The sequence below is a fragment of the Athene cunicularia genome, unplaced genomic scaffold (genome assembly GCF_003259725.1).
Source record: "Athene cunicularia isolate RWA unplaced genomic scaffold, athCun1 SCF_2, whole genome shotgun sequence".
Taxonomy (NCBI): domain Eukaryota; kingdom Metazoa; phylum Chordata; class Aves; order Strigiformes; family Strigidae; genus Athene; species Athene cunicularia.
In genome coordinates this window covers 444,951-460,053 of record NW_020799266.1, presented here as the reverse complement: position 1 = coordinate 460,053, position 15,103 = coordinate 444,951, and the positions used below count along the sequence as shown (strand labels likewise).

The 15,103-nt window shown below is 59.1% G+C and overlaps 1 protein-coding gene across 1 annotated transcript; it reads left to right on the top strand.

The window, feature by feature from the left end:
- Positions 1–1,783: 1,783 nt before the first annotated feature.
- On the top strand, positions 1,784–10,768 carry MYL9 (myosin light chain 9). Its single transcript, XM_026867223.1, has 4 exons — positions 1,784–1,895; positions 8,297–8,500; positions 9,668–9,829; positions 10,050–10,768. Exons 2-4 carry the CDS (start codon positions 8,317–8,319, stop codon positions 10,220–10,222), a joined length of 519 nt encoding a protein of 172 aa, XP_026723024.1. The 5' UTR covers positions 1,784–1,895; positions 8,297–8,316; the 3' UTR covers positions 10,223–10,768.
- Positions 10,769–15,103: the final 4,335 nt, after the last annotated feature.

The window sequence follows — 15,103 nt, the reverse complement described above, 5'->3', positions numbered from 1 at the left end:
TGAGCATCCTCCTCTCAGGCAACATCACTGGTTGCTGGGGGTGCTGAGCACCCCATGTAAGTCCTGTTTGGGTCCCCAGCACTCATGGCTCAGTGTGTGTTAAATACTGACAGCATCCCTCAGCCTGGCAGCGTTGGGCAATATCACTGATCTCCAGCTTGGAGTTATGAAGGGACTTGGGCACCATCTCAAGGTGGAAATGGGCTCTCAGCTCCATCCTGACTCTGCTGGGCGCTCGCCATCACAGGCTGGGGGCAGGAGCGCCACTTTGAAAGCGCAGGTTTTCCTGCCACAGTCCTCTGCCTCAGTGGAGTTTGGGGTCCACATGGTCCTTTTCCCATCCCCATGGGACATGCATTGTCCCAGCCGTATCCTCAGAGGTCTGTCCATCCCGCTGCTGCCCCCCTCTTTGCCAGGAGAAGGGAACAGCCTGGAGGGGCAAAGCACCAGTAACAACAGCCCTGGTCCTCAGCACCCTGCAGTCCTGGCGGTGTTTGGCCGCTCCCCCCTGCCCCACAGGGGCTCTTCAGCCTCCCAGCGTTCCACTAGCCCTCTCTCCTCTCCACTTCGGGGCCCCTCCCGTGGGATCCCCGGGCAGAGCAAGGGGCACAGCCGGGCACTGGGGTGGGGAGGGAGGCGGCGAGCGGCCTTTGGCCTGGCCAGACACGGCAGTGGCGAGAGGTGGGAGGATGGAGGGGGAGGGGAGGCGGTGGTATGTGAGGAATGTGCCCGGAGCAGATAACCCCTTCCCACTGGGTGCTGGGTGCTGTGCTCAGCCCACCTCCCGGGGACGGCGCCGGGGGCTGCTTCTGAGCAGTGAAATGGAGGAGGCCAGGGAGACCCATCGCCCGGGAGCTGTGCTGGGGAGGGCTGTGGAGAGCACGTGCCAGAGGAGGGAAGACTGGCGGGAAGGGGGGGGCACAGCTAAGCTCTGCCCAAAATGCTGAGGCACCCACCCCCATGGCCCCCCTGGGAGTGACAGCAGTGGGGGGACACCGGGTGCTGGGGTCAGCGTCTTTCCTTGTGCCTGGGATGCAAACGGGACAGGCAGCAAGTGGGTTTGGGGTTTGGGGGCCGAGGGTGTGGGCAGGGAGCCCTGCCTGCAGCCCATGGGGCAGCCCTGGGGAGGGGGCGATGCGGCGGCAGGAGAGGCCCCGGTGCGTCCCAGCCGGGCCCCCCCCTGCCCGGGCAGGCGGGGAGAGCATCGCTCCGGGGCCCGGCAGGGATGTCCCGGCTAGGGGCGGGGGCGAGCATGGGTCTCCAGAAAAGTTCTCGGTAACCTCCTGCGGTGACTTGGAGCTGGGATTCCCCGGGATGGCAGCGCTGCCAGAGCAGATCCTCTGCCCGGGGCTTCACCTGCCTCCTGGTTTGTGAGAGCTATTCCTGTCTGGAACATCTGCTCTTCCCCCAAGTCTTCTTGCTGGTGGCCAGAGCCAAGATCCAGATGCAAACGTGATGCTCCAGAGATCTCCCCAGTCACTCGTGAGCAGCTTCGGGCAGTTAACTGTTGTAAGGCAGAAAAACTTATTTAGCTCATTTCCCTCAGTCTTAAACACAGAGGAACGTTATGTTTTGTTTAGCCTTGCCCATGAAACCTCGAGGTCCTCTTGGCTTGCCTCCCTGCATGCCCTTTTTGTACAAAATGTTACAGCTGTGATAAAAGCCAGGGAGGCTTTAGAACATGGATGTGTAGGAGCAGGCAGTTGCTGAAGCAGCATTCTTTGGAGTGGAACATCCCTAAGTGTCAACAACCACCACTGCTGACCAAAGATGGTTGGGTTTCTTCAGTCACTTGAATTTTTTTCCTCTCCTCACTGGCAGGCTCTGTGTGGCTGTAGGAGGAGTTTGCGGTCACCTCCCCCTCCCAGGCGCTGCGGACAGATTCCCCTGCCAAGGTGAGCCCCTTAAATCTCCTGGGGAAATATCAAACCCACTCCAGGGCGTTATGCTGGTGGCCCAAGACCTCGAACACCTTCTGCCCTACGGTCCTGTTTCCCAGCTTACCTATTCGAAGGGTGCTAGGTGCCAGGTCTTTTGCATGGTGATGGTGTTGGTGCTCTGTCTTCTTGTGGTGGCCCTAGAAGTTGCCCTTTGGAAGGGTTTGTGCATGCCAAATGGGCACGGGGAGGTCCTTGTCCCCTAAACTTGTCAGGAAGGACCTTGCCCATAAACATCTGCTGAACTTGCAGCTGAGCCCCACAACTGCACATAGGCTGGACGGGTTCTTGGTGTGTGGTGGGAGCTGAGGGAGGGCTGGGATCAAGTCTCCCTCCCAGGGGTCACTGCATGCTTTCCTTTGGCTCTCTGACGCTGCCCTGCTCCTCCCTGTTTGCACAGGGAAACTGCTCACTGGTTTCAGTGCTGATGGACGCAGCTGGGCCAGGGACACAGCCCAGGGTTTGGGTTCTACTTTCCCCTCGCCTCCAAACTCCCTCTTCCACAACCATCTCTAATAAGGCCAAAAAAGGAGCAGAATGGCTGCCCACCTCTGGTCCTGCAGTGCTGAGGGAGATGGGGGGCTCCTCCTGCAGCTCCCAGTGCCTCTGGCTGTCAGTGTGCCCCCCCCAGCACTGACACCCCTTGGCAGAAGGCACAGAGCGGAGCAATCCTGAGGGTATCCTGGATAGGGCTGTGCTGGAGGAAAGGGGTGGTTTAACAACAGATTAGGCATGGAAGATGAGCTGCTCCCTGCTCCCTCCTCCAGCGTATGACAACCTGGTCCGCGTGTCCCACTGGCCCCGGAGGCAGCAGGATGTCCGCTCCCGGGCAGTGCCGGTGCTGGGAGAGGTGCCTGGCAGACAGCAAAGCTTTATAGGTGGAAGGATGCCCTGGCTGCAGTGCTGCCCTGCAGCCTCCTGTGCCAGTGTGGGATGCTGCAAGGTGTCACCCACACTGGCCCTTGTGCCTCCCTGGGCGAGGGGATCGAACTCTGCCTGTGCTCCACTCCCTGCGGTGCTGTCCTGTGTCAGGGAGTGCCTGGCTGTGCACGGTGGAGGGACAGCCCTTGCACATGAGTAAACCCGGCCGTGTTGTGGCTCGCTGGTATTAGCAATTAATTTGAGGAAGTGCCATTGGGCAGAGATTTAAAGACAGTACCCCCAGGGTGCCATCCTTCACCCTGAAGCCCTCTGGGACTGCCAGGACTGTTTGAGTTCCTCTTTCCCCACCCAGACCAAAAGTATCCAGCAGATGCACATCATGCATCTTGTGGCGGAGAGGAGTTTGCTGTGAGCAGGTGATGTCCCTCTCTGGCTGTGCTGCAGGGCAGCCCCACGTGGTGCCGGAGCCTCTGCAGTACTTTTAGAGGTGGCTCCTGCAGTTGTATGACCAGCTTTTGGGGAGCCACCCTTGGGGAGCCCTTAGCAGCATATCCCGGGTGATTGTAGCTTCTGAATGCATGGGAACACCCACCCGGGGCCCGGGAACAGGCTGCTGCCACCTCAAGGGGAGCTGCCCCGTTCCCTCCCTGCCTGGGCACCCTTCTTCATGCCACCCAGCCCACTGGCCCAGTAGTAGCTCCCGGCCGTTTTATTTCTCAGCTGGGATAGTGAGCTGGAGCAGCACAGGAGAAGATGCTGGGTAAGGAAGGGTGGAAGCAGTCAGGAGGAAGGAGGATGGGGCCTGCCTGCCCTGGCAGCACTGCCATGTCCCTCTGGCTTATCCCACCCTCCCCAGCACGGTCAGGAAGCAGCACCAGGATGGAGCTGCTCGTTTGGTTTTTACCAAGGAGGAAACACATGGTGGTTTATTTTTCTGATAACTGTGGGTGTTTGCACTTTCTCTTTAAAACTAAACTATTTTCCTTACTAACTTAAAGACTTTTTAAGACAGCCCTGTGACCCCTTTGGTCTGACTCTCAGGTGGGGAAGACAGAGGCCCAGTGGTGCAGGAGGCAGGGAGATCATCTCAGCACAAGCGGTGGCAGAAGGATGAGGGAATAAGGGCAGGCAGTGATGTGTGATCAGAGCAGTGCATGGCTCTCATGCCAGACTGGCTGGGGTCTCACCCCAGTGCTAACCTCCTCGGCTCTGCTGCCTGAGATCAGCAGCTTCTGGGCTTGGCTGGGGCTTTCAGTGAGGGGTGGCAGGAGTGGGACCAGTCTCTGTGGGTTTCCTTCTTGCTGAGGAGGAAGCTGGAGGTTTGGTGGCTGCACCAGCTGGCTCAGCTGAGTCCACCCCAGCATGCAGGGTGTCATGGTCAGGCATTCCCTGAAACGGTCTGGGCATTGGTTTTTCAGGAATCCCAGAAAGGCATGGGCTCACAGAGCAGGGGACTGTGGCTGCTGAGCCCCTGTGCACAGCACGGATCGCCCCCGTTGAATCAGGCCTCACTGTGAATCACTTCTGTCTCATACAAGAGGCACTTTTCCCTGCACTGACCCCAAAAAGTCCCAGCCAGCCCAAAAGGGTCTGCTAACAGCAAAAATAGAATAGATCAGGAGATGACCTGGCCAAGCTGGACCCTGGGACAAAGTATCTTTCCAGGGCATAATATTTTAGATCAAACAGCAAAACCATGTGCTGTCAAAATCGCACTTAATCTCCCTAACGAGAACCATCTCTCTGGAGAGGGTGCCAAGCCGCGCTTCTGCTGCTGGTCACAGCCGGGGCAGGGTAAATATTTGGATAATATTAATTCATGTGGTGAGAGCAAAACTCCTGCTTATTTCTCTAGTCTTCTGCTAATATTTCTGCTAATAATTTGTCGTGTTTTGAAAGCTGAGCCCAGTGCCGTGGGCCAGCAGCAGAGCTTTTATTGCTGGCTCTGACCTGGCACAGAGAAGTTGTGGTGCTCAGCTGAGCTTCCCCGCGCTGCTGCCTGGGGGATGGTGATGGGCCGGCAGCACCCGCGGGTGTCTGGCAGGGCAGGCAGAAACAGGCTGGCTGACTGCAAAGAGCTTCATGGAGCAGCAAGGCTGGAGGAAGCAGTGGGTGAGAGCTGGCCTGTGCTGGGCTGAGATCTGCCCACACAGGGGTGGGCATAGCTGGACTCTCCAGTCCTGCTGCTCTCCTCAGCTGGCTGGTGACCAGTGTCTCTTTCCTTGGGAGCACTGGGAAAGGACTGAGTGTCTGGGGGGTGGTGGGGTGATTTGATGGCTGCTGTTAGACACTAGGTGCCAGTCAGGGCAGCTTGGGGCAGTGTGGTTTCCATCCCAGTGCCTGCAGCCACTGGAGCTCATGGGCAATGAGGTGGGGACTGTCTCCCCAGGACATGGAGCATGTCCCTGGTAGATGAAGGTCCCAGCTTGGGCTTGACGGGTGCCGTCAGGCTCTGTGGTGCGGTGTGCTGCTCCCTCAGTGGGACAGGAGCCGGTGTCGGGGTTGGGGGAGAGTCCTCAGCCCCCTCGGAGCTTGGCTGGGCACCGTGGTGCTGGGCAGCCCTGCCAGCACTGATGTGGTGGCTGTGATTTGGCACTTACACAGCCCCTGGGATGTCCTTCCAGCGCAGGCCAGTTAGGGGAGCCTGGGGACCACAGCGGGGTGGGGACCAGGCTGGTGGCTGCTCTGCCCCTTCCTCTGCAAGCCCTTGAAAGAGGGATAGCAGGTGGGGAGGGAAAGATCTGGAAAGTGGGTGAGGTCTGGGGGGCTGGCAGGAGCTGTGGGGGTGCAGGGGAAGGCCATCTGCTCTGCCCTAGTCCCTGACAGCGCTGGGTCTTGCTGGGAGAGAAGCTCCCCAGGGCCCTGCAGTCCATTGGGGTGCATCAGCATTAAGGACCGAGCCGGGAAATGGATCCTGGGGCAGCACGCCCAGGGTGGCCAGGCCAGCCGGGCACGATTGCTGGCACACAGCTCCCTGGGCTTTTTGCTTTGTGCTGCTTTATGCAACATGATGTGGCTCCTTAACTGCTCTGTGTCCCCTGCAAGAGAAGGCAGGAATCCAGGCAGCCATGGCATGGGGCACGCAGCAGAGCAGAGTTAGTAATAAAAAATCCCCCATGGAATTAATTTATGATCCTTTAATTTAACATTGCCCCCCATGCCAGACGTTGACCCAGATGGGGAAACTAAGGCACAGGGCTGTGTGTGAGGGAGAAATGACTGTGGTAGAAACATGAGTGCTCTGAGCAGCATCTCAGCAGGGAGGAGTGGCTGGAGCTGTCTGGGAGAAAAGGGTCTGGGAGTTCTCACTGACAAGCAGATGAACATGAGCCGGCAGTGAGCCCAGGTGGCCAAGGAAGCCAACGACATCCCGGCTTGCATTAGAAATAGTGTGACCAGCAGAAGCAGGGAGGTGACAGTCCCCCTGTGCTCTGCACTGGTGAGGCCACACCTGGAGTATTGTGTCCAGTTTTGGGCACCTCAATGTGAGAGAGATCTCGAGGGGCTGGAGCGAGTGCAGAGGAGGGCAACGAGGCTGGGGAAGGGCCTGGAGAATAAATCCTGTGAGGAGCCATTGAAGGAGCTAGGAGTGTTCAGTGTGAGGAGGAGGAGGCTGAGGGGAGACCTCATCCCTCTCTGCAGCTCCTGACAGGACATTGCAGAGGGGTTGGTGCTGGGCTCTTCTCACAGGGGATTAGTGACAGAACAAGAGGGAACGGCTTTAAACTGCAACAGGGGAGGGTCAGACTGGACACGAGGAAAAAACGTTTCCCAGAGTGGTCAGAGAGTGGAACAGGCTGCCCAGGGTGGGGGAGTCCCCATCCCGGGGGGTGTTTACAGGCCGTTTGGATGAGCTGTTTGGATGGGGGATGTGGGGTAGGGGAGAACTTTGTAGAGTCGGGCTGAGGGTTGGACTTGATGATCCTGAGGGGCTTTTCCGACCTGAGTGATTCTGGGATTCTGATCTCTCCCTTGGGCTAATTTCACCCCAGATTTTCTCTTAGGGCTGTGCTGAGCTGTCAGCTGACACTGTCCCTCTGCCAGGCTGGTCTTTGCTGGGATCTTGCTGAGTTCTGCTTGGCAGGATTTGACTGGGAGAGGTCTGAGCATCCTCCTCTCAGGCAACATCACTGGTTGCTGGGGGTGCTGAGCACCCCATGTAAGTCCTGTTTGGGTCCCCAGCACTCATGGCTCAGTGTGTGTTAAATACTGACAGCATCCCTCAGCCTGGCAGCGTTGGGCAATATCACTGATCTCCAGCTTGGAGTTATGAAGGGACTTGGGCACCATCTCAAGGTGGAAATGGGCTCTCAGCTCCATCCTGACTCTGCTGGGCGCTCGCCATCACAGGCTGGGGGCAGGAGCGCCACTTTGAAAGCGCAGGTTTTCCTGCCACAGTCCTCTGCCTCAGTGGAGTTTGGGGTCCACATGGTCCTTTTCCCATCCCCATGGGACATGCATTGTCCCAGCCGTATCCTCAGAGGTCTGTCCATCCCGCTGCTGCCCCCCTCTTTGCCAGGAGAAGGGAACAGCCTGGAGGGGCAAAGCACCAGTAACAACAGCCCTGGTCCTCAGCACCCTGCAGTCCTGGCGGTGTTTGGCCGCTCCCCCCTGCCCCACAGGGGCTCTTCAGCCTCCCAGCGTTCCACTAGCCCTCTCTCCTCTCCACTTCGGGGCCCCTCCCGTGGGATCCCCGGGCAGAGCAAGGGGCACAGCCGGGCACTGGGGTGGGGAGGGAGGCGGCGAGCGGCCTTTGGCCTGGCCAGACACGGCAGTGGCGAGAGGTGGGAGGATGGAGGGGGAGGGGAGGCGGTGGTATGTGAGGAATGTGCCCGGAGCAGATAACCCCTTCCCACTGGGTGCTGGGTGCTGTGCTCAGCCCACCTCCCGGGGACGGCGCCGGGGGCTGCTTCTGAGCAGTGAAATGGAGGAGGCCAGGGAGACCCATCGCCCGGGAGCTGTGCTGGGGAGGGCTGTGGAGAGCACGTGCCAGAGGAGGGAAGACTGGCGGGAAGGGGGGGGCACAGCTAAGCTCTGCCCAAAATGCTGAGGCACCCACCCCCATGGCCCCCCTGGGAGTGACAGCAGTGGGGGGACACCGGGTGCTGGGGTCAGCGTCTTTCCTTGTGCCTGGGATGCAAACGGGACAGGCAGCAAGTGGGTTTGGGGTTTGGGGGCCGAGGGTGTGGGCAGGGAGCCCTGCCTGCAGCCCATGGGGCAGCCCTGGGGAGGGGGTGCCAGTGAGCGCTGCCTGCTCTTGTGACTTCCCAGGGGACTCATTAGAGCCTGAGTCTCGCCTCTCCACACGTCTGACCCTGCGACTGCCTTATCCTGCCGTTGCCAAACCGTGACAGCCAGGGAAACTGAGGCACGGGACTGGAGGTGCCAGGAGCTGCGTGGCCCTGCCTCTGCTCCAGACCCCCAGCCCCAGCCTGCCTCAGCCCTCCTGACACTCCTGCCTGCTGCCCTGCCCCTAGGTACCACCCCACCTGCCAAGATGTCCAGCAAACGTGCCAAAGCCAAGACCACCAAGAAGCGCCCCCAGCGTGCCACCTCCAACGTCTTCGCCATGTTCGACCAGTCACAGATCCAGGAGTTCAAGGAAGCCTTCAACATGATCGACCAGAACCGCGACGGCTTCATTGACAAGGAGGATCTGCACGACATGCTGGCTTCCCTCGGTGAGGAGATCCTTCCCTCGTGCCCACACGTGTCCCTCAGCCCCTTCTGCCCTCAATGCCTCCTTGGCAAGTAGGGGAGAGCTGCTGGGTGACCTAATGCCTCACACCCGGTGTTGAAGACCAGCTTTGGTGGGATGCGGCACAGCCCTCCTGCTTTGGGACAGCCTGATTCTGGCTGCAAAATCTGGGGGATTCTGTGCTGGCACCAGTTGACCGTAGAAGGTCCATTTGTGGAGGCACCCCAGGGCACACAGCTTGGTGTGTTGCTCTTACAGCTCTGCTCACTAGAAGGGAGGAGAGCTCCTTTGGGGGAGAAGTTCTGCCCTAGGAGCAACCACCAGATGTAGCCATTGTTTGAGTAGTCTCACCCCAGAATACTGCTTAGGGTCATCCCTGTGGGACAAAGCCCTCCTGCTGCTCTCAGCCTGAGTGACAGAAGAGACTGGTCCCTGCGCCAGCACGATCCCTTGGCCAGTCAAGACTTGCAGGTCTGGCCATGCTCGCCACCCAGAGCCTGATCTCTGCTGCAGGCCGTGGCTCCCACCTCCTGCTCCCTGCTCCAGCTCCCTGTGGTACCTCCACACACTTTGGGAGTCTGTCAATGATTGACCTGGCAGCCAAACCTGTTCTGGAGGTCCCACCTGGCTGTGGGAAGGACCTCCCTCCTCCTGGTGAGCCCCAGCTCTGGGAGCAGAGAGGGGCCAGGCACTGGGGGCACACAGACCTCAGCGGAGGAGGTTAAACCAACCCTGATGCATCCATGGTGGGAAGAGTGCTAGGGACATCAGCAGCATGAGGCTTGTGTGGGGACATCGCTGCCCCTCACCTTGGGCAGTGGTGGGTGTCAGCTGCCAGGGGAAAGGCAAAAAGCTGTGGGTTTAGTTCCTGGTCATCCCCAGATGAATTCCTGCATCTCCCTTGAGGCTGAGCCTGGCAGAGCTTGGTTCCAGGTGGCCTCTGGCATGGATTAAAGCATGAGGAGGGATGCCAAGGGGGGACCACCAGGCACTGTGGAAACTCCCTTCCCTTGTTCACGGGGTGGGTGAATGTGCACCAGCAAATTAATTTGCAACTAAAAAAAAAAACAAAACAGACGGCTGGGTGTGTAGACTGGGTGCTGGGGGGAGAGCAGGGCCCTGCACCCACATCCCTGCCTGTGTCCGGCAGGCAAGAACCCCACTGACGAGTACCTGGAGGGCATGATGAGCGAGGCGCCAGGGCCCATCAACTTCACCATGTTCCTCACCATGTTTGGGGAGAAGCTGAATGGCACCGACCCGGAGGATGTCATCCGCAACGCCTTCGCCTGCTTCGACGAGGAGGCGTCGGGTACGGGCACTGCCTGCACAGCCCCATGCTCTGCCTGGGCGCTGTGCCCCTTGGGCATGCAGCCAGGATGAGGGCTGGGGCCAAATCCTTGGGGACAGTCCCCAAGCAACTCCAGAGTGGGAGAACTGGGCAGCAGTGTCCTCAGGAGAGGTGGGGAAGGTCCTGCTGCTCAGCCCTCCCACAGTTCCACTGCTAATGCCACTGTCTGCCATCCCTGCAGGCTTCATTCACGAGGACCATCTGCGTGAGCTGCTGACCACCATGGGAGACAGGTTCACTGATGAGGAGGTGGATGAGATGTACCGGGAGGCACCCATCGACAAGAAGGGCAACTTCAACTACGTGGAGTTCACCCGCATCCTGAAGCATGGGGCCAAGGACAAGGACGATTAGAGCCCAGGGCCACTCGTTCCTTCTGTCTCCTCCTGAGCACACCTCCCACCCCTCGGTCCCCCACAGCTGTCTCCCCCCGTGGGAAACACCTCCCAGGACCAGCACCTTGCATCGGGTCACGCTTGGAGGGGAAGTGCTCCCATCACTGCATCGCTGTGTGCCCATCCATCAGCTCCAGGCCTCCCCTCCCATCACCTCTCCCACCCACAGACTCGCTTTGCTGGGACGCCCAGCCTGGCTGTGACCCCCCCCAAGCACCTGTTGACCCCCAAAGCCACCATGCCGCTGGTCCCCAGGGCCAGGGTGAACATCCCAGGTGAGCACTGGCCCGTGGGGATTTTGGCTGCTTGAGCCTGAGCGATCCCCATCTTGGGTCTGTTGCACAGAGAGGAAGCATCTCTCTGCTCTCCTCCCATGCTCCCTTCCTTTGTGAAAGAAAAACCACTTTGTTTCCTCCTCCCTTGCTGTTTTATGGCTTTAGAGCCTGTGATCTGAGGGATTCAGGAAGCTGAAGCGGCGTATAAAATCTGTTGGGTGTGATACGGAGATGTGTGGAGTGTGGGTCCCTCATGGGCCGACGCTGTGCCATGCCATGCTGCCCGCCTGCCTGGTTGCTTTGGAGGGCATCCCCCACCTCACTGCTATCGCCACCTGGGGCCCCTTCCAGTGGGGCAGCCTGTTTTCAAAGCCCAATTGCTCCCAACTCAGGTAAAATCAGCTTGAGCACCATTTCCCACCTTTGCTGATAGGATGGGGGTCGCTCTGCTCAGCCCCAGCATTGGGGTGGGCAGATGGGCAGACTGAGACACACTTGGCAAGGTGCTGGCCACACTCCCCCCATCAGTTGGTTCAGGGTCCCAGGGGCTTGGCCACCCTTTTGTGTTACCCTGAGCAGAGGGAGAGTGGGGGTGAGAGTCAGGGAGGATAAGAAATGGGAGGGGACTTTTCCCTTGGTTTGGTTATTTATCACCACCCTGACAAGGGTGTGGGAGCACAGAGGGCTCCTGCCTTGCAAAGCTGCTGTCAACTGGTGCTTGAAGTCAGCCCCATCTCCCTGCCCTGGAGGGATGAGTTTCCTGCATTTCTGTCTTTAAAAACATGATGACAAACCCACGGAACCTGGTGAGGGCACAGTACATGCTGGAGATGCTTCCAGTGCACAGGGGAAGCTCAGACAGTCTGTGGGCGTGTGCTGCTGGGATCAGAGGGGTCGGCAGCCCCGGCTGTGCTCAGAGACCTGCCAGGCCCAGGGCGATGCTTTCACCTGGGAGATGACCCACAGTTCACAGAATCATAGAATCATCGAGGTTGGAAAGGACCTTGAAGCTCCTCCAGTCCAACCGTTAACCTAGCACTGACTGTTCCCAACTCCCCCAGATCCCTCAGCGCTGGGTCAGCCTGACTCTTCAACCTCTCCAGGGGTGGGGACTCCCCCCCTGCCCTGGGCAGCCCATTCCAACGCCCAACAGCCCCTTCTGCAAAGAAATACTTCCTAATATCTAGTCTAAACCTTCCCTGGCACAAAATTTCTCCTTAGTTCTTGGTGCTTCTATTTCCCAGGCACTGCCAACACAAGGAAAGATGAACTGAATTATCAGGGACACAGAGATGTGAAAGGCTGAACATGTGCTCTCCTGGGGAGCTCCCCAGGACCATCACTTGTGCTCTGCAGCCACAGCCTCAAACCAGCCCACCTCCAGGCTTGCAGATGCCAAGCTCCTTCCCTAGTTCTCTCTGTAGGGGGGAAAAACCTGCAGTTCTCCCACTTCCAGAGCAAAGTCCCAGGCCTTAAGGCTGCTGGAGGGCAGGATGCTTTCTAAAAAGCCCTGTTCACTGGGACACACACACCAAAGTGAATTTCTCACAGACATCACGTTGGGGCAGAGGGCTGAGGCTGGAGATAAACTGGCCTCCAGCCTCCTCAAGGTCTCTGCCACGCTGCGGGCAAACTGTCTTCTGGTGCTGGAGCCAGGCAGAGCCCCCGGTGCTGGAGGTGGTGAGGCAGCTCGTGCTCCAGCTGACTTGGGCTGAGGCGTGCACCGCCATGCTGGGGCACCAACAGTCCAACCTGGGTGTTTTCGTGGTGCTCCCTGTTCCCAGTCAGTGCCCAGCCTGGCGCTTTAACATAACTGTCGGTCTCCTCGCCGAGCAGACCAGGATTGCTTTTAAAGCTTTAAACCTGCCTTTAAACACCAGCCCGAGGCTCCCACTCCATCCCTGAGCAGGGGAAGGACAAACCCCCACTATCTTTTCCCTCCTACTTAACATCACCATGGCTCCAGCTCAAGGCCATCCAGCCGTGGCTTTTGCAGAGCAAAGGCAGGCTGTGAACCAGTAAAAAAGCCCTGTTAACACCACTCACGGGACCAGTCCTACTGGGGGAATCTCAGTCTGCTGGGAGTCTGGTGGACCTCAACAGGGAGCAGGACCCCCAGTGCTGGAGAGCCAGACACGGGTCCCAAGGGCAGGGCTGTAGCCAACAGCCAGCACAGCTGACCACAAATCCAATTTTCCTTGCCAAAAATCCAGGTGAAATAGCAAAGGGTGGGCAAAGGTTGGAGGAAATACTGCCTGGGACAGGTCAACACCCACGGAGGCTGCCTGGGGTTTCCAGCATCGTCCTTCGAGCTCTTTCTGGCTGATTGTTTTTCAAATTGCTGAAGTTTAATAGTATTAGCATGTCAATGGACCCGGCCAGACTATGCAGGGCCAACTGTGGAGGGACTCAGCCTGGACAAGCCCTTAGTGAGAGCAGGCAGAGAGATGCCCCATAGCCCCTGCCCTGGCCCCTCACCCCACAGGGCTCCTAATTCCCCACCAGCTGGGAGCTCCCTGGCTCCTGCTCCAGGCTGGCTCTGCCCCGGGATTTACGCTCCCCAGATGCTGCACCCAGGCACCCAGTGGGATTTTTCCAAAGCTGCTTCTACACTACCTGTGTCTGTAGCCCAGGGAGCACAGGAGGACTCACAGCCCAGCCTTTGGGCAGGTATTTGAGCCCAGGGACCATTTCCCAGTTGCCTCAAGTAGGCAGAAGACTAATACAGCCTTTTTCAAAGGGTAGGAGCAAAAGCAGACTGCTCTGGAGGACAGTCCTGCCTGAGCACGGCAGCTGACACAGACCCTGGCAGGGCGGCCAGGGGTGCTCTGCAGTGCCCCCCCTCCCCGCTGGGCACCCAGGCAGGGAGCAGAGTGGGAGGCGAATGCACCCTGCCCGGTAATGGCCCTGGTTTGCAGGCAGAAGCCAGCCTTCTGTGAGGGGGCTGGCTGGGGCGGGGGATGCACGGTGAAACCTGCAGCAGACAGGATTTGCACCCAGGGCTGGCCCCACAACTCGCCTGTGGTTCACCAGCCCCTGCTGCATCTGCATTAATGGAGCTATAGCAACATGGGGGTACAGTTTCACTCAGGACCTCAAAGATTTAGTAGCAACTAAACAAACACTTAAGGAATTATCTTCTTTTTGCCATTTAATCCTTTATTGCACCACACAATCTGCTTTGCATGGATCAAAAACCTACCATAAAAGAAGGGGTTTTTGCAGCTTTTCTCAATACCTGAATGGATCATTCTCCCTGCAAGCAGAAAAGAGAGGACGGAGGGGAGCTGCAGCACAGCCCACAAAGGTGGTGGAACCTGGGAGAGGAGAGCTTGCCCCAGGGCTGGCTCCTGCACCAGGGTGCCATCAAACACCTTCGGCAGACAAGCTCAGTGTGGAGAAAGGTGGAGCAGGGCTGGTGACCCTTGGGGCTGTTGTGCCTCACAAGCAGATGGGTCCCTGGTGGGATGCACACGAGTGCGGTGCCTGGCTTGGCAAGGATGAGTGTGGACATCCTCAAGGGGAGGTATAGACATCCCAAAGGGGACATCCACAAAAGGGGGGTCTCTCTGCTAACATCCTTCTGGGCTGGCCACTGGACAGGGTCACCTCAGCTTCCTGTGGCAGCACTTTCTCCACGCAGGAGCTGGAAGGGATCAGCCTGTGTTTCTCACCACGTCATCACACAGCCCAGAGGGTGCCACCCCACGGGATGTGACACCGCTGCTCAGAGCAGCTCTTCTCTCTGTGGTTCCCACCTTGTGCCATGGACACAGCCCCTTCTGGGCTCGGTGCTGCTCACCTGCCCGTCCTGACCATCTGGCAGAGGGTGAAGGTGTGACCCAGCCCCACGCCACAGAAAGGCGGGGAGCACGTGCTGGGGAAATCCAACAGGAGCCACAGCCGGGACCAGCAGCGTGCTTGCGCATAAGCAGAGCGATTTGGTCTCCAAAACTCCAAAGGTGACCTTGGGCTCTGCTACTGCAGCGGAGAGGCGCAGGGAGGGCAGGGCAGTCCAGTAAGGCCTCCCGGACCTCGCCCAGCCCGCTGGCACTGGGCATGGCAAAGGCCCACCTGGTGCCCCCTCGATCACCATCCCTGCTCTGAAATACTTTCATGGGAGCGGTGATGTGCTGAGGTTCTGATTTCCCATTTAGAAAGACAAAAAGCCACCCAGTGAAGCACTGCTGGTGCCACAGGGTGGTCTGAGGTCCCTGGGGTTGTCACCCACACTTGCCCCAGCAGCTCCTGTTCCCAGGCCTGGTGCAGCCGGTGCCTCCTGCTCCCTGCCCACGGACACCAGGAACCCCTCGGTGCTCAGTTCCAGGATTCAGCCTTAGCATGGCCGGGGGTCCTTGCGTGGTGCCTTCTGGGGGTGTCACTGCGTGGGTGCCCCTGGTGAGTGTCCCTGGGTGGGTGCCCCCGCAGGGGTATCCCTGGGTGGGTGCCCCTGGGTGGGAGTCTCTGCCGGGGAGCAGCTCCGCGCAGGAGGGGGTTACCGCGGCATTTCCGCAGCCCGCGGGGCCGGGCGGCTGCGGGTCTCCCTCCCGCCGGGCACCGTGTCC

Coding starts and splice junctions, on each gene's coding strand:
- MYL9 (XM_026867223.1), top strand. CDS start 8,317: ATGTCCAGCAAACGTGCCAAAGCCAAGACCACCAAGAAGCGCCCCCAG. Junction 8,501..9,667: donor CGACATGCTGGCTTCCCTCG/GTGAGGAGATCC, acceptor TGTGTCCGGCAG/GCAAGAACCCCACTGACGAG. Junction 9,830..10,049: donor CTTCGACGAGGAGGCGTCGG/GTACGGGCACTG, acceptor CCATCCCTGCAG/GCTTCATTCACGAGGACCAT.